The 22,720-nt window shown below is 35.5% G+C and overlaps 1 protein-coding gene across 2 annotated transcripts in view; it reads right to left on the reverse strand.

Moving 5' to 3' along the window:
• Positions 1–1,265: 1,265 nt before the first annotated feature.
• The window catches only part of Actn (alpha actinin), an 80,913-nt gene continuing 59,458 nt past the window's right edge, over positions 1,266–22,720 (reverse strand). For both annotated transcript variants that reach the window (XM_089237972.1, XM_089237971.1), the window contains exons 16-24: positions 20,893–20,970; positions 20,120–20,278; positions 19,671–19,755; positions 15,793–15,992; positions 13,170–13,223; positions 9,290–9,358; positions 8,225–8,383; positions 7,547–7,705; positions 1,266–2,001 (exon numbers count right to left, since the gene is read on the reverse strand). In XM_089237972.1, coding sequence (XP_089094098.1) covers positions 1,843–2,001; positions 7,547–7,705; positions 8,225–8,383; positions 9,290–9,358; positions 13,170–13,223; positions 15,793–15,992; positions 19,671–19,755; positions 20,120–20,278; positions 20,893–20,970 — 1,122 coding nt within the window. In that variant the 3' untranslated portion in view covers positions 1,266–1,842. The remainder of the gene's footprint in view (positions 2,002–7,546; positions 7,706–8,224; positions 8,384–9,289; positions 9,359–13,169; positions 13,224–15,792; positions 15,993–19,670; positions 19,756–20,119; positions 20,279–20,892; positions 20,971–22,720) is intronic.

Below are 22,720 nucleotides of genomic sequence, written 5' to 3' on the forward strand. Positions count from 1 at the left end.
CAGGGACAAGCATGCATTTTCCCACTCCTTCGTAATTTTGAAGTGGTTACAGGATGAAATTTGCACCCAGTGTCCGGGAAAATAAAAGTTGTTTCACTGTTCTCATCAGTAGGGTAAATGCAGCCAGCAAAAGCAGAGCCATTTTAACAGTATTGTGGGGGGTCGAGCAATGCACTGAGGCATTCTGCAATTTGGAGTAAACTGGTAGTAATTGCTGTGCAAGGTCATGTGAGGACCCATAGCCTATGCCTTAAGATGGCTCTGCACACATCTATTCATTTCGCATATTTAGCTAGCACTCTTAGAAGGCTGTGCAGCTCCTTGCCGCCAAGTTATCCATACAATTGGTCCACAAGAAAAAAGTTAATGCTATCTCGTGAAACAAAAAGTTCTGAAAGTGAATTTTTCATTATTGACTCTTTTTAAATCTAAAACTTGTCTAATTTTTCGAGGAATCTTATACAGGGCTCAGAGCCATCTTGAGCTTAATCTAGCAACCAGAATGAAACCAACCTTGGTAGGAGGGGGCTAATGACCACATGGAAATGAGGATCCTGCAAAAAATTTTAGTTCCAAGCATCACCAATAGTGAAGAAAATGTGGTGCTGTGTAAAAAGATATATTCACTTTAAAATATGGAAATGAGATGGCAGCACAGAACGAGACACAGGCACAACTCTGACAAGATAAATATTTTTTGGGATAAAAAATACATTACACCACACATACACTCTGGCCACAGGTTCTGGCATGTACCGATTCCTTAGAAATTCCAGAGGAATGTATATGAAATGCATGTACGTAGTAGTAGTAAGGCATGCCAATTCAAATAACGATTTATATCACTTGATTAAAAAAAATTTATTGATTTAAATCCCAAAATTTAAATTTCCTTTATGTTTTTCCTTTACATAACTTCAATGATATTGAAGTAAAAGTACTCGCCTGGTATAGTATGCATGTTATTGATATACAGTAAATTTAGTAATTAAAAAACTATAGAAAATCTTTGGGGTAAACATAGATTATAACTTAATCCCTAGATACAGTGCAGAAAAAGTTTTTTCACATAATCCTTCTACCAATATTGTCATTAGCCGCGCCCCCACAGTCTGATATCTTTGCAGGTTGTTAAATAATGCTATGGAAAGATATTATTCATAATGTTTTCATCTAACCTTAGGTTCCGATAACATCACAATTGTGTTTCAAAAAAAAGAGAGGGAGGGAGATAAACTTGAAACTCTTAATAAAACAAAAAGAGAGAAAGTGTGGAAGGCATACTTTATTACACGGATTATGAAAGTACAAAGGAGGAGAGAAAAGGGAGGAAAATGCACGCACACACACACAAACAAGCGCATCAGTAGCTTTAAGCGTTCTTTCAAAAATTTCCACACAAGCAACATGGGGTGGGGGGAAAGAACAGATGAATTTCATTTCTTAGGTGCCTCCATCTGTACAGTCATCTCAACTAGATGAATGGCTAGCTTTGTAAAGCTGCACTATGCCTAGTGACATGGAAGTCTATTATTATACTCGATCATTTTTTTTAAACCTCCTTTTGTTTTTTCTTAAAATGAATTTAAGAGACAGCTTTGGTTAGCTCCGACACTTTTTTTATAGACTAGTACCCTTCTTTGTCTTCAAAATATTGCCCCTCTTTTAAATTTCGAGAAAGACTTCAATCAGCTGCAAATGTAAGGCACGAGCAGTTCCAACTTTCGGCAACGGCACTCTCGTCTGCTGCTGGGGGAAAACTGTTCGTGCTGGGTGGAACAACATAAATAAGGAAGGGCAACACAAAAAAACACACACACACAAACACTCATGATGGGACAATCAGAGATCGCTTTCTCCATACAATGCTGTTGAAAACGACATGTAATCCAGAGCACCTGGAACAGCACCAGGACCTTTGAAAGGACCCATACGTTGGATACAATATTCCGCTTGGTCTGGTGGCAATTCTCTGCGCAGTTCCTCGGCTGTTATATAAGGCTGAAAAAGTATAGTGGAAAAAAGCAAACATTAATACACACAAGCTATGCATTGTAATGATTGAATACAGTTTTTTATTTTATCTAAATGTAGTAGCCTATAATTGACGCTCGTTTTCATGAACCCTTATGGACGCAAAAACTAGTTTGTAAAATTGAAAGTTCATAAATGGGGAAGACATTTAAAGGAATAGGGGATTCTAAGATTAGTTCTCGTAAATTAGAGATTCATAAAATTGAGCGTACACTGTCTAACAAGAATGTGATTCTCGCTGTTTGGAGTGATTAATGATGCACCACCAATAAGATAATATTGAAGATACTTCTAATAAAATGTCCGTTTATAACAGAAAACTTCCTAGCTATTGTAAGCTTTTGTTATAAGACCATGTAGCTTATGACCCATGCATTACTGTAATGGTTCTCTGCCTTTAGTTATCCACGTCTTTTTTTGGTCCATAAATCATTTACTCATGACTCCCTTACCCACACTTTCAGTCACCCACACCTTTCTTATCCTATCTCCCCCTTTACCTATGGGTCCCTCAAACTTGTGGTCATGTATCTCCTCCTTGGAGCTTATATATACAGGGTGTTCTGTTAATGGACCGACAAACTCAGAGGGTTGTTGGCAGACATCACGAAGAAAAAAATTACAATGGAACATGGTGTCACAAACCACGTTAAGAGGGTGAAAATGGCGAAAAACTCATACAGGTTTCGACGTCATGTTGGAATGACAAAAAGTACAATAATAACTACAAAAATATTTATTTGATTAATTATTACAGGAGTTGTTGGAAGTGGTGGCTGCTGACGTCATTGCACAGTCTACAATGACGTAAAAATGATTCCCGGACCCGCTCGAAGATACCAGGTATGCTTTTGATCTCTGCCACAGCGACAACAATCTGCGCTATGAGATCCTCTGGTGTGTTCACAGGCGTCGCATAAACCACAGCTGGTGTGTCCCAGCGCATGAGTTTCACGACACTGCTTACATCTGATATTGTGAGTGAACCCACAAATGCATTCAGCGGTCAACTGACATCACCCTTTCGTCTTCTCTAGAGTCTGCATGCATTTTTCGCAATTTTCACCCTCTCAACGTGGTTTGTTTGACACCATGTTCCATTGCAATTTTTGTTCCTCTTGATGTCTACTAACAACTTACTGAGTTTGTCGGTCCTTTAACAGAACATCCTGTATGCTGAATGGCTCCGTGCAATGGATGGTGGCAACATTCTGCTAATAGCTCGCAAATGACATCATGGATATTTTGACATCTAGATGGTGATATGTGACGAAAGGCGTCACTCTCCCTTGTTAATATGACAGATATGGAAAACTGGCTGAGTGAGAAGATATTGTTAATTTTGATATTGATCAATCGTTTCAGGAAAGGAAAATTCCTCTCTGCCCTCATGGGGACTTGAACCTCGGCCTCTCGTCCGACAGAGAGACCAGGAGTTGAGTCCCTGTGAGGGCAAGGATGAATTTTCCTTTCCTCAGGCGTGGGAAGTGACCAAGTCCATTTAACCTTCACCTGTTTTCAAAATAAAACAACTGCACACACTGTTTTTTGTTATCAAACATCTTTTCATCAGCTTGTTTTTTGCTTTCGGTGTTTCAGGCTTTTGACACCTTGTTTGAAAGAGCGGCTGTCATAAAATTTTTCACACCAGTCTAAGATGATTTTTGCTTACTGAGGGCACTATTTGTGGTCTGGAACAGCAGCACTTCAAATGGACTAAAAATTTTCTATAAGTTTTCAATTTTTTTATACTCGGAAAGAAATTGTTGCAAAATGGAAGAATTTCAGAAGGATCAACACAATGTTTGGTGATTCAGCACTCGTTATTTTGCGAGATTAGCAATCTCACGCTCGTTGATTGACGATCTGACACTCGTTATTTGGCGATATTGGCAATTTAACACTCGTTATTCGGCAACTTTATGATTTAATGCTTGTTACTCGGCAAAGTTTCTAAATTAGCATTCATAATTTCGTGGACATGCTTTTTTTTACTCCCAGAATGAAATTTTTTTCCATGAAACATCAGGATTTGATGCAATGACGATTGACCACAGTAATTTCTGCTGCTTCCAGTGGGGACTTTTTTTTAACACGGAAACGGACTCACATTTTGCACTTTAAAGCTGAGACCATTGCAAACCATTTTCAGTTGCACGATCACCGATATTTTCGGGTTTCGCAATGGAAAGCCCGACGAGGGGCCGATAGTTTAAGTACAGTGGAATAAAATGCACTCTTCTTGGAAAAAATCGTTTCGCTGCAAGCGGGAACAAACATTTTTTGTTGTCCTTTCCGGGCATACTGAAGCAAAATTTGCTACTCTCTTGGCACAGAGAAATACAAAACTACACAATTGGAGCAGGATAACGCAAAATGTTAATTTTGCCGCAGTGCGGCGCAAAGTTCCCACCTCTGTTTTCCTGAAACATTGATATCTCCTCACTCAGCCAGTTTTCCGTAGCTGATGTATCTGTTGGTCTCCTAACTTGGCCCAGTGTTTTTCGACAGGTGTGCCATGAGAGAGTCATAGATATGCCGCGAAAAATTCTATATGACATTATTTTCTAAAGAATTCCAAAGCATAATCAGTTCAAATTTTATAACAGTAAGTACATAAACCTAAATTAGGACCCTATGCACCAACAGTAAGCCAGCCCTTTTCAGCATCTCACAAGTTCTGTGGATAAATTTCAATTCAATAAAATAGAAATGCCGCTGAATACTTTGATGTCAGGACCTTACAATGTATTTGCATTTAGTAAAGGAAACTTCTTGCAATGTATTTCTTTTTGATATAAGGGGAGAAAAATCAGGATTTTGGAAATAATACTACAGTAAAAACTCTAGTAATCCGGATCACTGAGGGAAAAAATATAAATCAGCAAAATCTGCATTTTATAAACTAGTTGATCATTTTTGTCGCACCACGGTGATTTTCTGCACACGAGGGCTAATTAGACTGGGACCTACAATTTATTGCCGATTCCGAACGGCAGGCTTGTTTTTTATACTCATCGAGAGGTTGGCGTGCTAACCCCTCGATGGGGGACTCCCTGCGATAGCAATTTTTTTTTGCTGCGGTCAAGTCGTCGTTTTTTGTTGTACCTCTGTGTCAGGAAAGTTTTCTGACAAGGACGAACCAGGTATCGAACTCGCGACACCTCTAAACATCCTTTGGTACTTTAGGCGAGCATCTTATCGACCGGGCTACCGCGCCCCTTATAAACTAGTAAAAGTGGCCACAGAATTTTAGGCCAAGGCAAGTTATCTGTGTGTTAGATGCAAATGGTGAGAAACTATCAGCAGACCCTGAAGCAAAAAATTTTACACATATGTGCAGGGCTGAAACTGGGATGGGGGGGGGGGGGCAACTGCCCTGGTGGCAACAATTTTTTAGGTTCGAACAAAAAACATAATCAAATTATCAAATTTTAAAGTTGTAAGGGCAGCAAAATAATGTATGTTTGCTCCGGGTGGCAAAAATCTTAGTTACAGCCCCGCATACAAGGACACCATGGTTGTCCAGTGCCATATGAGTAACTGTGGTAGACTTTGACCGATATTTTCAAGCAATGATACATCTTAATACAGGATGTAAGTACAGGAATTGTTTTCATAGTCTCTTTGTCACATTGCATGTTAAAGAAAAATTAATTTTTTCACCAAGAAATAACCATATATTTCATGAATTATCCAATCCAACAATTGAGATATTTGAATATCCGCATGGAGTCAGATCTTAATCTATCCGGATAATTGAAGTTCTACTGTAGTTACTTCTAAATTCTGCAGAGGAATATGGACAAGATTATATTCCTCTGCTATAATATGTCTGGTTTAGTAGCAGCAGTAATAGTAGTTCCTTTTCGAACGAGGAAAAAACTAAAAACTTTAAATGAGGTCTGTGAGTCCATGAAAACTCATGTGGTAGTCACTTGCCTAAATTACTCACACACTCTTTTTTTCACCATGCAGGCAAAGCTAAAAATCACATCAGAGTATACTTGGATGCAAAAGGTCCATTACAGATATCAATTGAATCGCTAAATGTAAAAAAGGGTCATGTCATACTTTCTTAAGTTTTCAGGAGAGGCAAAAAATGCATATCTTCTTCAATAATTTTTTTTAGTAAAAAATTTAATTGCAGTGTCTGTGGAATGTATTTAATGAAGCCCTGAGAGAGGATTTTAAATTTTTTTTACTTAAGAATAGCCACAAGAGAGTAAAAATCTGATACGGACATGACCCCTTTTTACAATTAAACATTTTAGAGCCCCAATTATCTAATGAAAAGTCTCAGGAAAACACATAAATAAACAAATGTACGCAATGAAACAAACTTTATTTAGGCTTTTTATACTGTACAAACTTTCTATTAGACGGGGATCAAAAGTACTCCTCTTTCGGTTGCCTCTAATGAGTTAATGGCACTAAAATGGTTGGTGCACTAAAAATCTGGTCCCAAAAATTGTTATACTCCATTGGGATGTATTTTTTGTTTTGTTCAAGTCATCCCTTTTACTTTGGTTATTGGAAGTTTTGTCGATGAATAAACTTTGCTTTGGATTATTATTAGTGGTACACCACGTTTTCTCAGTGGGAAGATTCATGAGCCAATACCATTGACGTATTGCGTACAGTAAACTTGGATGCATTCTGGTTGATCAAATCCACATATTGGTCCATTGTGTACAATCTCACATTCTTCTTGATAAGTATTTTTATCAGGGCAAAATCCTTATCACAGTAAAAAAGAATGCCCTCTGATGGAGAAATGAAATTTAATTTCCTCAAAACATTCAGACTCTACTAAGAACATCAAAAACCTCATCAATGTGTTATTATTCTGCCCTCTACAGTTGTCCATAAAAAGTTACACGATCTTTCCATCTTCAGCTCCATCAATATATTTTTTCAAACAGAACATAACTTTATTAGGCCCTTTGCCTCCATTTGTTTTGTCATAAACGAAACATTTCATTTTACCATTTCTTATGTTATGAATACCGAAGGTATTAACACTCAGCTGCCTAAAATAGTAGATATCTTGCACTGGAATCCGAGGTAAGGGTACAGTAGCCATATAGTCAATACACAGACAGAAAATACAGCAGTTTTCTTGGCAAAGCTCTTTAGCTTCTATGATAGCATCATAAAATGTTTTGCTCCTTTTCTGTACTAATAATTACAACATAATAACCACTGCTACGTTTAAACAAAAAACAATGAATAACAACAAAACAAAAACAATGTAAACGAAGAAAACCTTCTTATGAAGGTAACTCAGCAAGAAAACCCTGCTGCCACCTGTTAGCGGTCTTGAGAACTAAATGTAAAAAGGGGTCATATCCTGGACTTGACATCTTTTCACTTTTAACATCCATTTTTTCTCAGCATCTAGAGGCGAGACTTTTTTCCCCTTTTCTTTATTTCACTAAACTCTAATTAAATAATAGTCAAATATAAACCAACTGCAGGTTGATTCTTCTCAATATTTTGATTCACTTACCTTATCACCAGCCAATATCCTAAATGAGTCAATAATTTGTTCTGCAGTATCAGAGTCGGTACTTTCTCTTGTCATGAAATCAAGGAAAGCATCGAAATGCACATAACCAGTGTTATTTGGATCTACAACGCTCATGATTCTGCGGAAGTCAGCTTCACCCTGCAAGAAACAAATTTTTCCAAAATTAAACTTACAGCTTAAAAAACAATTTAACGACAGATATCTGTGTCAAATTATGCAATATATCCATACATAGGTTATTAAGTTTGTGTAATCACAGCATTGCATGAAGCATAAATGCTGCACTAGAGAGTGCCCGAGTGGCATGGTGGTAAGATGCTCGTCTACCATCGTGAAGGTTGTTGTCAGGGTCCCGGGTTTGAACCCAAGGGAGGAGGATATTGATAAGATATTTTCCATAACGAACTCGAGGCGACCACTGATAGACAGTGCCTTCACTTCCAACCCATCTCACTAATGGCAGTAAATTGCACTATAGCGATATGGCCAGAGTTGGTGTTTGGTGAAATAGCTGCACTAGAGAGAAAGAGGACACATTTATATTTATCATGCCTAACTCATATTTGATGAGAAATTGATAAGAAGGAAATACGTATTGCTTTGAGAGATTTGTGTTAAGAATAAATATCAGAGAAAAAACCAGCTATATTTGCTCACCTGCCTGTCATTTCGTATGTTATAGCCAAGGCTAACCAGGCAAGACCTGAATTCTTCTGGTGTTAGACGTCCTGTTCTGTGCTTATCAAAGTGATTGAACGACATTCTGAACTCGTTGAGTTGCTCGCCAGTTATGCCCTTGGAGTCTCTGGTTAGAATCTAGTGTAACAAATGGAAAATATCTTTTATATAATATTGTCTCTAAGCGATTAAACCATCTAGATGCTTCCAGAATGAGTAAAATTATGTTATATGTAAAATGAACCTAGTGAATTGGGAAAATACCATTACTCTCTAAAAAGTATTAATATACATCTCCTGTATTTCATACCTTGTTTCAGTCTATCCTAGCAAAAATAATATGAAAGTCACCAAGACATTAATGTTAACCAAAATTCTTTCCCATAAAGCACTTTAGACGAAGCTGAATAACAAAATGATGCAAGTGCATTTTAACTTGTTAAACACTGCTTTTACTGTTCTAGTCAGGAAGTGTAAAAAAGTTTGTTTTCTTTCTCTTTCAGTTGTCTCAAAAGCCACAATTTCAAAGCATCGATATAATTGTGGAGAAGGAATAAGTGTGCATTCTAACCATAGGGTACAAAAATGTAGGTACAGTTCTTTGCTTGCAATCAATCAACGAGAATAATTTTATAACGTTTTAACAGTGTTATTAAAAATTTTTTTTGTTAATACAGAGCACATGCTCTTAACCTACTGTGTTTTGATGGACTCTGTGTCAATATTATGAAGTCCATGCACCCCGGCCCCATGCCAATAAAATGCAAACCACAAATCCTTTTGCAAAATTATATTCAATATACAGCAATGTAAAAATGTTTATTTTTTAATTTTTTTTTGGACACAAGCTCCCCCACCCCAGAAATCTTTCCAGCGACCCCTCATTACAAATATCTGAGCAAAAATATACATTTTTTTTTATCTTAATGTGCTCAGATTCATCACATAGCGAAAATAAGGCATGTCAATGTGGGAGAAAAAAATATAGAAATGTACTGACATTTTTCCCGAAATTCAAATAGAAAATTAGAGGTACATACATACCTGGTTTTCAACTTCATTGATATTGCGACTAATTGATGTCAACAGCTGCTCCCAGCCAACTCTTAGAGTCTAAAAATATATAAAGTAAGAGGGAAAACTTTCTGAAACCACAAAACATACGATTGAAAGTGCCAAACAATTTGAAATTCCACACAAATTGAACTTCACAAAATCAAATGGGGGGGGGGGGGGGGGAAACCTTCATTTCTCTAAAAACTATAGCTGTCATTAAATCACCACAAAACATTGATTAATTTCTTTTTATCACAAATTTGTATCTGTCAGTAAATCAATGGAATGAATGTATATGTACAATAGAACCTCATTAAAATGGACCATAAAAAGATCATAATAATAATAAAGGGTCCTTATATTTATCTGACAAGTTTTATATTTCCAAAAAAGTGAGTAATTTAGTAATCATTTAGTCTCCACATTAGACCTAATTGCAGTTTCCAACAAAATCCCGGTTTCTCATTTTTCTGTTTTTGATGGCTGTTTTGACCACAAAATTCCCTTTTTAGATTTCTCCCTTCATCATACCATCCCTCCTTTTAAACGCGCAAAAAAACAACTTTTTAATAAGGCTAACTACCCTCTCATGCAAAACATCCTTCACACTCACTTTTCTGACTTCATCTCCTCTTCTAACGATATTCAATGTCTCTGGAGTAAATTCAAAGCTGTTATCGAAAAATGCAAAGCAACCGTCCCTACCAAATGCTCCTCATCTAAAAGTCTCTTAAACCCTTGGATCAACTGCGACATTATCCATCTGAAAAGAAGAATTCAACGCGATGTCTCTAAACTCAAACTCAATGATTCTCCTACCCTCAGAAACAAAATCTCTGTCTCCACTCGTAACCTAAGACCTCATTTCTCGTCATAAATCCAATTACCTGTCCAACTCGTTGCCTACCTATCTTAAAACAAATCCCTCAAAATTCTTGAATTTCCTCCGCCCCAAAACAGCCGGCATCTCCTCACTCAAAACTTCATCTCAGACCTAACTTCTCCCCTTGATATTGCCTCCGAATTTAACCGAGCCTTCTCTTCTGTTTTCTCCTTTGATTCCACTTCCCCCCCCCCCCCAATACTTCTTTTCTGATTCACTCCACAATTTTAGTCCCATCTCTTTCTCTAAAGCTGGTCTCCTAAATCTTCTAAAAAACTAAAACCCCACTCAACTGGCCCAGATGGATCCCAAATCATATCCCCAAATCCTGCGCAGATTAAATTAGTAATTATCATTATTTTCAACGTCTCACTGAACACATCTAACCTGCCCTCTGACTGGAAAATTAATAAGATAATTCCCATTCATAAATCAGGTTCACTGTCCCACCCTCTTAATTTTAGACCTATTTCAATCACCTCCTCTTGCTGTAAGCTCTTTGAACACATAATTGCCAAGGAAATCCTTACCCACCTCGACTCGACTAACTTTTTCTTTCCCAACATGGATTTAGATCGTTATCTGTATCTACCCAGTTAACACTACTCATACATGACTTATCAGACACCATTGACAGAAATCTTCAATCCGATATCATTTTCCTAGATTTTTATAAAGCATTTCACAAGGTGTCCCACAATAAACTTCTCTTAAAACTCTCTAACCTTGGTCTAAATGTCCAACTGCTTACATGGGTGGAGGCCTTCCTCATTGACCGTAGCCAGTTTGTCTCATTCAAGGGCCAGAACTCCTCATTTCTTCATGTCAAGTCTGGTACACCCCAGGGTTTGGTCCTCTCACCATTACTATTTCTAATTTATATCAATGACCTACCCGACTCCCTAAACTGCAGTATCAGACTCTTCGAAGATGATTATGTCATCTACAAAACAGTGTCCAACAGTGTCATTCTGACCAAGAATCTCTCTAACACAACCTCAACATTATTTCCGAGTGGTGCTCAACCTGGAATTTGCCCCTCAACTTCTCAAAAACTGTTTTTTATGAAAGTTACCTGTAAAAGAATTCCCCACAATTTCCCTTTGATAAACAATTCCTTGATCTCTGAGGTTTCCCATTATAAATACCTGGGCATAATAATCTCCTCTGATCTGCGCTGGAATCATCACATTTATTATATTTTTAATGAATGTCTCCAAAATCTCTTTCCTTTGTCGTAATCTGAAAAACTCCACCAGTCATGTCCATCACTTGTGCTACCAAACATATATCCTCCCAGCTCTCTCCTATGCCTGTGGAGCCTGGGATCCCCATACCCAAACCAACATAGACAAATTAGAATCTATCCAAAATAAGTCCACTCGCTTCATTTTTAACTGTTGGTCTTCATCTGTCTCCATATTGGAATAGAAGTGCCAACTCAATATTCAACCGCTCTCCTCCCTTAAAACTTATTTCTCGTTTAACTTTTCTTTTCAAAATCCTTCATGGGTTTTTTAATATTCACACTTCCAACATTCTAATCAAACCCTCTTATTTCTCCATTAGACTCAATCAAAATTACAGCCCATCTTTGCCTCTTCAGATTGCCACAAATCTAGCTTCTTCCCAAGAACTATTATCGACTGGAACAACCTACCATCAAATATTGTAGATTGTACTACGATTTCTGAATATTCATGCACCATCAACCGTCATTTTCATCATACAGAAAACTTCTGCATCCTCTTGTATAGGACTTGGCCAAACAATATTGAATAAATAAATAAACCAGACTTTCATTAAAATGGAAAACCTTTAGCCCCCCATTAGTCTGTTACAATGAGATTCTGCTGTACTTTTAGGAATGTTATAGGATTATTATCATTGTGGAAACTTTTTCTTATGCACCACACGAACGAGGGGCCCAGACACAAGCGGTCATAGATGGTTTCAGAATTGAAGAACATGAAGGTAAATCAGACTAGTGAATAATATAGTCTCTAGGACGGACCAAATGGATAAGAGCTGCATAGTGTATGTTTTGTCTTTTGTTCTGTTGTCTTTATTTTATTTTGTATATTATTTGTATTTTGTATTCATGTATTTATGTGCGCTGGTTTGCAATTAAAATATATATATAATTCAAAACAACTTTAATTAATCCCATGTCCTAACCAAGATTCAATCTCGTGTTTCTTTTTCCACTTTCATTAATCAAAATTGGGAACTTGCAAATGAAATTATCATTTTTCTTTCATAACATGGTCATTTTAGTGCATACAAGACTAAGACAATAAGACAAGGCTAATGAGACTAAGACCTACAGTTTATAGCCGACACATAATCGCTCTCTTTCAGGTCTTTCACCAAGAGGTTGTATATGAATTTATGGAGCAGCTGCTGAAACAGAAGAGTTATCCCGAGGCTGAGTGAGCACTCAAGGAACGAGTGACAGCTAAGTTGATTCGAGTAGTTACGGGGGGGGGGGGGGTAACATTCATTAGTTGGAAAGAATAAGTTGGCAGTGAGATTTATTTTTCCAATAAAGTTTTATTATTATTGAATAAGACCTGGAAATTAGTCGCTTTCAGTCGGGGCCCATCACTAGAGAAGCTAACAGTTTACTATAAAATGCCAATTTCATCTATAAAAAATATGCTGTGCAGTGTTGTCTTGATGCTGTTCTTTTTCCACAAACAGAAGTACTGCAACCTGCATTGAAAAATATTCTGACGAACACTGATAGGGTTTGAAATCATGAAGCATCTGAACATCTTTTAATAGGCATGATGGTATTTATAAAATGCCTCATCTACCTGGACTATGAATCGATTGACACCATCCAGTTGTATTGATATCGAGAACTTTTCGTGAAATCAAATATTTAAAAAAGTCATACCTTATGATCATTTTTGAGACACACACTCTTATTCTGGAAATCAAAAGAAAGTGATTCATTTGATGATCTGAATGAAAACTCACCTCCATGGTGTATTGTGTGTACCTGTTCTCAAATATCATAGCTTCTTGAATTTCCTAAAGTATGAAAGCAAGGTTAATAGTAAGTAAATCATACTAATCATATACAATAGAGCCTGCATAAAATTAAATCACTGTGATACAGTATAAAAACTTTGCTACATTCAATATCTGTAATAACTGACACACAGTCTGAACACAAGTTTAATTGAAATCTATACGTTACAAAGCATGATAATTACCATCTTATTCAAAATTGATTTTTTTTCGGGGGAGAATTTTAATTTGTACATAAACAAAATGCCTAAAAAACACTGAATTTCAAAATTTTGTCATAATTTTTAACTTAAAATTTTTCAATTTCCTTTAAAAAATACTTTGAAATGTCAACCATTTTTTAAAATGGTGCTATTTTTAGTCCAAACTTTTCTTCCATATCAATCATGATATGCTATAGCAGGGGTCGCATTGCCTGAGAGCCAAATGTGCCTCCCCATCTTTTGGGGGGAGGGGGGCGCACAAGCTTTTTGTTGTGACCTGCCGAATATTTTTAGGAAATGGTTGAAAACATTGAAAGAGGATTTTAATTCTCAAATAAATGAAAGAAATAATTTTGAAATTAATGAAAGTAATAATTCCTGAACACAAATTGATGGAAATTCAAAATTAATGAAAGAAATATTTCCAGAATTGATGAAAATTCAGAATTACTGAAACAAAAAATTTCAGAATTTTCGAAATACATTGTACAGTACATACATGTAGATTTGAGAATTTTTAATGAGAGAAATAATTTCGTAATTTCTGACAAATTATTTCACAACCAACAAAAGAATATTTGTATAATTATTGAAAGAAATTATATCAAGATATATTCAGAAGGAAAATAATTTCAGAATGACTGTAATAAATAACCAGAACTTTGGGGAGGCAATATATAGTGTTGGTCATGTTTTGCTGTGCTCATCTAAGTTGTCATTTTATTCATTATAGCTTTTTAATAATCAATTTATTTTTAATATACATAGTAATTTTTCTAACAATTTAATTAGTTCAGTGTCAGTACATAAATGTTAATCAGTCAAAATTTCTAAGGAAAAAAAAATGGACGGCAAAGATGCCAAAGTGCAATGAATGTGACGGGGATATTGTTGCCTTAGAGGATTCGATTCAATATACTGGAAACTGTAAATGACCATATCATTTTTACTGTGGTGGATTTACCGAGAGAACTTTTCGTGCAGGGAAGAAATGCAAAACTGTGTGTATTTAAATGCGTCAAATAGAGTTCAACAAACTCAGACGGCAAAACTGCCAAACCGCGATGCAATGGGTGATGGCTCACAAGAACTTCCACAGTCCAGTCTGTCAACTCTCATAGACAATCCACACAGCAGACATCTAAGTTTATTAAGAATGATGTTCTTCCGAGACACTTCCAAAAGCACAGTGTAAAATGTGTAAATTACAAGGTCCGATGTAAATAAGTCAAGGTGGACCAGATGGTTTTACTGCATTGCCCATTCTTTTTTTAGAGGGATTTGTGTTTGCATTTTAATGTTCAATACCAGTGTAATAATTTTTGACAAATGAAGCGCTTTAATTTCTAGCTCTTTGCTGAGCGTTGTAAATATTATTTATGCCTCTGCATGCCCCAAAAATACAGAAGACCATTGAATGCTATTGTGTGTGTGTGTGGGTAGCATAAGAATCCCCAAACCTAAAATAGACCTATGTATCCAACTGCTTTGTCATGCAAACTGTTGTTTCACCTACGCACAAAATGCATAATTTTGAATGATAAATGTTACTGTCCAAAAGACAATGAAGTAAATAAAAAATTATTTTTTCTGTCAAGACACAAAGTTTATAATGACTACTCTACATGTTGAACCCTCAAACTAAGCAAACAAAAAATTAATAAACCAAATTGTCAGCATACACCCCCACCCCCGTAAATAATATAACTTCTGCTTTGGCAGAATCATTAATTGCAATCTACAAAATTTGTAATATTTGGCAATGTATTGATGATTCCCTCCTCAATTACAATCAATTTAATGAATTTTGTTGATAGGATTTGGTAAAAAAGTAGGACAAAATCGACAAAGTAGGATATTTTACCAAAAGTAGAACAAGTGGGAGCCCTGTATTATTATTATATACATGAAATGAATTGAAACTTATTCATCTGTGATCACCAGTATGATTCCTTGGTGATTTTATTTGTTCTCTGAAATGTATATGATCTATGAATAATAAATTAAAAAAAATAATAATAATAAAAAAGTAAATAAATAAACAGAATTACTTAAAATGATTTAAGTTTTAAATTCCTCTCAGAATTAATTTAATCAGTAATTAATTAAAAACTTTTCAGAATTAGAGAAGAAAATTATTTCAGGACTAATCAAAATTGATAATTAATAAAAGATATAAGCAAAAGACTTCAATTATTTTTGACCCTGCTTAACTCAGGGCCCCATTGGCCCTCTTCTATTAAGATAACAGTAAATTACATGAGTTTGGTAACCTGCAGGCTTGGTGGGGAGTTTCAATTTGGACCACCGTGTTTGAAAGGTGAAGATCCCTGTGCTATAGTCACATTTTAGATGGGACTGCTCACCTGGTGACACTTCTCTAACTCATCCATGTGAGGTCTGTACTGAATAACAGCCTGTTCGAATTGCTTCAGTTTATTCAGCTGATCCTCGAGACTACCTTGCATGCCCATACCAATAGCAGCTACAGAATCCATATTGCGTTCGATCCAAGGACCAACAACATTTGCTTTGTCTGCAAACTTGCGTCTCAGTCTTTCGTTTGCTAAGGTTTTGAGTTAAAGAAAAAGACATTTCCAATCCAACATGATTGTAAAACTGAATCACATTCATTTAAAAAGTTGTAGGAAAGAAAGTTTTTAAATCCCTTGGAAAAATGGAAAGGGCCATTTGTCATCAGTATAAAAATTGATTGAATACAATGTACAAGTAATGTTGATAAAAATAACACTACAAATGGTAAAAATAACTCTATAAATAATACCCAGTGTTAGGTATTATTATCGGCATCAATGCACTGAGATATCCAAAAGATTTAACCCCTTCTTGGTCGGATTTCTTTTCAAATTTTCTATCCGAAAAAAAAACCCCATTTTTTTTCATTGCTGAAAATTAGTATATGTTCTATCCTGAATTCTAAAATTCAAAATATTTTTGTCAGTAAGCTGTTTTTGCTTGATCTACTGGTGGTCATACATTCACTGTGATCTCCAGTTTTTCCTGCACTGCACCCAAGTTTTAAATTAAAAAAATAGTCTGATAGTACTATATTCATCAAATAGATTTAATTTGATTAGATTAAATTTGATGAATACAGTGAATTCATCAAATATATTGCTTTCAGGCATTTAAAATAAGTATCTGCATAAAAAGAATTATTAAAAAATACATAAAAAAGTTTTGGAAAATGGTTTTACAACCTTGACATGAAAACAGCTTTACAATATAAAAAATATTAGAAAAATTAATATAAAAAATATCTTGAATTTTTTTTTCATTATACGTTCTATATAACAGATATTCACATCACACTAAAATTGAAACAAGGAGGAGCAAGCCACACTGTGTTTACTCTCATTATTTTCTGATTCACTAGACCCGTGTTTCCCGACCAGGAAGCCACGGTATTAGCTAAGGGGTGCCGTGAGATATTATGGAGATAAGCCAAAAAATATTACAGTCCACTTAAGGTCTTAAAATAAATTAAGTTGAATTAACTACTCTCAAGCGTGACAGGCTTATCAAATAAGTCACCATCTGGTGGCAGTGTTAGCAATGTGAGCTTCGGCCTGAGTTAGGTCTGGCTGTCCATGTACGGCTGTTCAGTGCACACAATCTTGTTAACGAATCCACACAAGAGGATTCGTTGGCTTTCTAATTTAATGGTCTAGGGCAGTGGTGCGCAAGCTTTTTGAAGCTCGACCTCCTTTTTGACCAAAAAAAATAAAATTATCAGCGACCCCTACATGTCGTATGTAGTATCTATGCCACTATATGTCCTGGTTTTTTGGGACATTTCTATTTTTTTCGTCAGTAAACGTGCTGTCCAGAAAGCCCTTTTCGGAAAGCTTGTTCTGGTTTTAATTAGGCGATATTGACTTCCAAAGGTATTCAATTTTTTTTTATATCATAAACATTTACTTTGTTTTTTTGATGCACTTAGTGTTACTTATGCAAGATGGAAGTGTAACAAGGTGTATGGTCCTTGGTTTTCATATGCAGGGTGATTAAGAATCATCCGATTTCAAAATGATTCTACACTTGAAATTTACCATTAACAGAAATTTTTCATAAAGCGTCGATACATCCTCCCCCCATATATTCACATATCACTTATCATTCTATTCTGTGTTTTTAATTTTTAAGAAATATACAATTTTGAAATCGGGTGATTCTCTCCAAGTCAACCCTGTCAAAATAATAACTTGATATCATCTGCCACATGCCAGAAACACGAATGTACAAATTTTCGTTTTTTTAAATAGCTGTTTGGATGTGCCTGAAATTCGAACTTGTATTCCTATTGAAACACGCGTCACAAAACATTTTAGGAAAATGACTTGCATAAAGTAACATGGGTAGAGTAATACTTAAACGTCATTCCCCATATTCCTTTTTTGGATTCGTGATTCTGGCATGACGGAACCAATGTATTGATTATTGTACAAGTAGAATTTGATAAAATTACATTCATAATTATTATAAATGGCAATTAGCTCAGCTGAATAAAGGCATTTTTTTAGTTCTAACATATTTCTAAATCATTTCGAGATATCAAAGAAACATTTTATTTTCTGGATATTATGCTGAGGTGAACTCTGAAATAAAAGTCATCCTGTCTCCGCCGGGACTCGAACCTAGGCCCTCTTGCATACCGGGCAAGCATGCTACCATCTACACCACTGGAGACATGACCCTGCCTTCCTTATTTCACGCACTGTGGCGTGAGGCGCTGAAGTAGAGGCATTAGTAGCCTCTCTTAATTTCAGGAAATGGCCCCCGGGTGGGACGGTTTAGAGTGAGATAGTAAGACCATAGTTGTAGCATCTCTTAGCAATATTCAGAAATACTTTTTTGTTACAATTTAAAAATTTTTCTCTTCGTCGCATGGCAATGCAAACCATACGAGCACAAAAAAGCCGAATGTATGACATGCGACGCCTACCTTAAGTGATCTGGGAATGTGCAGGGGGGACACTCGAGTAATCTTTAAATATGATCCCCGTCACTTAAGTTACCTGTTAATATGCTATGAATTTGCTAATGCTAAGTGGTGACGGTAGCACATCTGAGTCTGTATGAATGAGACATAGTTTTAGATACGTTATCTTTAATTATGATGCTATATAAAAGATATCATTTGCATGGTACATATATTAAGAGAGAGAAAGACGACATGGATGCATCGCGTGTAAGAGCTGGAGCTGAACTGATGTTCTCACACACATGGCCCTTTGGACCCTCCGAAGGGGCATCCGGTCACGTGATCATCTCGTGTTTCAGTACAGAATGTACTGAGATTCTCTCACGTGACCAGAGCATGCTTGTTAAGAGAGAGCCAATGTGCAAAGTACTATAATAATAATACATATAAGAATATATATTGAGGCTCTACAAATTTCTTCACTTCTCGGGAAATGTACTGTTGGTCACTTAGATGATCTGGAGTTTTGGTGTGGGTTACTTGAGTTATCTGAAGCTATGCCATGGGGATCTTACAAAATTAGGTTTGCATCGGCAAGTCATCAGATGATTTTGAGGGCTGCATTTGGCAAGTAGGCCATGGGATGAGCATGAATGCATGCTGTATGTCAATAAAGTTCGTTGAAATATTTGAGACATTTTATCAGGCTCAGAAAGGTTGAGGGGAATGCTGTGATTCACGAACTTGTGGTTAAAAGTTTTCTCTTGCTATGGGTTATACACAACTGGCTCCACGCTTTATGTGGCAAGAATTTCTCGTCAATTAAAATTTTAATTAGCTACTAAAGAGAAAAAAAAGGGCCTCCCATCAGCACATTTTAAAAATAGCAACTGGTTGCATCTTCTTCTTGTTCTTCGTTGTGTCATACGTCAATATGACGTTCTCATCAGCTTTGATAGCTGTTTCTTTGATTAGCTGACAGAATTTTCTACTCCTAGTACAAATGTATAAAGTCTGTATCAGGGACTCGTGAATCTCTCTGAATCCTGCGTTTTCTGTGGTTTAAGAAACTTGGCTTCAGATTTCGATTTGATAAGCAAATAACACACATTAAGCTTCACCTGGTATATGGTAAAAAAAAAGGTTATTTCCGACTAATTGAGGATTTCAAATTCTAAAGATGATTGAAGTAAAAAAAAAGCCAAAGACCATAAAAATGTAAATACAATGAAGTGACTGCAAAAATTTACTAAAAACTATTAAAAAACAAGATTGAATGTACAACCCATCAAAGGATACATTGTTGTCTCATCAGCTCTGTCTGTAAAACTTGATCTCTTTTGGGCACCATCTGCTTCACCTCAGCCCATTTAGTTGTTATTTCCTGAGGAGAAGTACACCATTAAAAAAAATTACATGCAGTATTTCAAAGTGTAATGAAATCGCATTAACTAAATCGCATAAAATCATGTAATTCGGTTCCAAACAAAAAAATCTACCATCAAACTAGAGGGATAAAAAATGGTTTTCTATGGATGATTTTCTGTCAAATTATTATTGAATTACAACAGAATATTTATCCATTAAAATATTTTTTCCAGAGATATTTATTCTCTGTGGAAATGTGAAGTTAGGAGCTCTTTCTAAAAACTAACTTCCCTACAAGTTACACATCTCTAGTTTTTGTCTATTTCAATCAAATGGTATTTGACTATCATCAATGACTATGAACTGTTTAGTTTATTCACCATGGCAGTCAGAGTTGTATAAGGATTCTCAATGCCTCCAGGAATCTGACACTGGGTAGCAATAGTTTGTACTTCTTGTGAAAGTGCCACAATAGATTTGTGCTCTTTATCAGCTTCACCAAGTGTCTGTTTGAACTGTTCGTGAGCATCGATAAGACCCTATGAAATAAATGAAATAGTAAATGATAATGTTGGAAATAATTTCTAAAAATCAAATAAGTGGAAAATACGATTGATTAATCCACACAACCAATGTAAAATTTTCATTCATCTATACGACTGATCTTGATAGTCATCAAACCGTTTTCCCTCCATTTCAACTTTCTTGATTTTATCATATTGACATATTGAATCAGACTATCACAAAATTTCTTATTTGATGAAGATAATGATGATGATAATAATCTCTAGTATAGCTTTTTTGCATTACAGCAGAAAACTACAATTTTTCAGGCTTTAACCAATGTAATATAGGCCTATAGGAGTATTAAAGACAGTGATTAGCATCAAGATTATGGTGCTTTTTACAATGAAAAAAACCCTCATTGAGAAAAGAAAGAAAAAACCCTTCCCTCTTAAGAAAATCCTGCATCTGATACATAAACTTGAGCATATAAACTTGGCAAAAATCTGGATTGATATACCATGGAATTAGTATATATGCACTTTGAAACATATTTTCTAAAAAGAATCACATTGAACAATCAACATTATATAAAAACTATAAGAAAAAAATTCATTGTTTTAATTGAATTTCATTTAAAATATCGTACTTGAATCTCTTCCATGGTGTGCACAATAAACATATCTACTAAATCTTCCCGAGCACCATCAAGCCAGTTATTGAAGGGCTAAAAATATATATGGATATATACTTTAAGTAAATGACTTGAAATGAAAACAAGAGAGCAAAATTGTACAACTCATTATTACAGGAAACTAATTAATCATGACACTCTTACATCAAAATACCATCAAATATACTTACACAGCAATTTCAACAAATAAAAGTACACAAGAGTTAACTAAATTATAACAACATCCAATGGACTGAAAATTGGTAGTTATAGCTGAGAAGTTGTTGAGGTTTCTAAGATAATGTTATGAAGTACATAATCTGACACTATATATAGTCATTAGTTAAACCTAATATGAGTAATGCAGAAGTAAACAAATCCTTCATCCGGCACCAACTAATTCCCTGAAGTAGACTTTGAAATGAATTACAGAAATCCCAATCAAACAAAAAACAAAGCTTACAGATATAACGAATGAGTTGAACAGCATTAAAGATCCTAATCCCTAGTGATACTTCCAGATCGATATATGAATACCAAAAAGGATATACACAGAGTGTCCTGTAAGTGCTAGCACAGCCTTTATCTTATCAACCGTCCGTCACAGAAGCATGATTCCAATTTTAAAAAATGCTCAACAGCCATTCAAAAATTACCCTGTACCAGTTTTGAGAGTGAAAATAGTGTGTAACAAAATAAGAAGTCCAAACTTTTATACGGTCTACCTATGCCATAACTTCTAATTAGAAAGTTGTTGCTATGTCTCTCTTGAGGTCAACAGAAAAAAATGTAATGTTTCTAAGTGCAATATTCACAGAGATATTCAAATTCAAAAACCGGTAAATATGGGAAAGAATAGCGTTAAATTTGGGTAAAACAGTTTTTCCGCATTAAATGCTGTTCTTTCCCACATTTCCTCCATTTTTCTAATTTGAATATCTCTATGGATATTGCACTTAGTAATATAGTTTTTTTCATTGGCATCAGGAGACAGGGCAACAACTGTCTAATTCATAGTTTCCCAACCTTTTTGTCCCATCGCTCCTTTCTTCAGAAATTTTTTTCTGCCATCGCCCCCAACATAATCTAACCCATAGGATCCTATGTTATACCCGTAGCTTCTATCACCCCCCTGGAACATCCCCATGCTATGGAATCACTGGTCTAATTGGAAGTTAGAGCACAGGGAGACCGTATAAAAATTTATATTTTATCTTGTTACACACTGTATTTTTACTCTCAAAACAGGTGCAGGGTAATTTTTGAATGGCTGTTGAGCATTTTTTAAATTGGAATCACCTCTGCAATGGATGGTTGATGAGATAAAGGCTGTGCTAGCACTTACAGGACACCCTGTATATCAACAGGGATATTCAATAGACCACAGATTTTAGGAACTTATAAAGGTTAATGGAAAGGGAACTGAATAATTATATAAATATTTATGCAACCAATCCTATTTTTCTTGTCATTATTATAAATAAAAATAGAAAAAAATTTCATCAAGGTTTTTGAGCTCAAATTATAAAACTATCTTTGAAAAACTCTGCAAAAGTGAAAGGAGGTGCTGAAAATCAGTCATTTTTTTCTAAAATCATTGCATTTAATTCTGATGTTAAAAGTGAGACTCACCAATATTATTCTCTATGACAGTGGTTTTCAAAGTGTTGGTAGCGAGAGATTTTCTCCGAAATGAAAACATTCGAACAAGAAATTTATTTTTTGCAACAAGTAAATGAAACAAACGCAAGTAAAAATATGTCAAAATTAAAAAATGCCTCAACTCATAATATACAGGAGAAAA

Source organism: Pholcus phalangioides, unplaced genomic scaffold, assembly GCF_987345545.1.
Source record: "Pholcus phalangioides strain wild (caught in Gottingen) unplaced genomic scaffold, Ppha-v1.0 ptg000010l_1, whole genome shotgun sequence".
NCBI lineage: Eukaryota > Metazoa > Arthropoda > Arachnida > Araneae > Pholcidae > Pholcus > Pholcus phalangioides.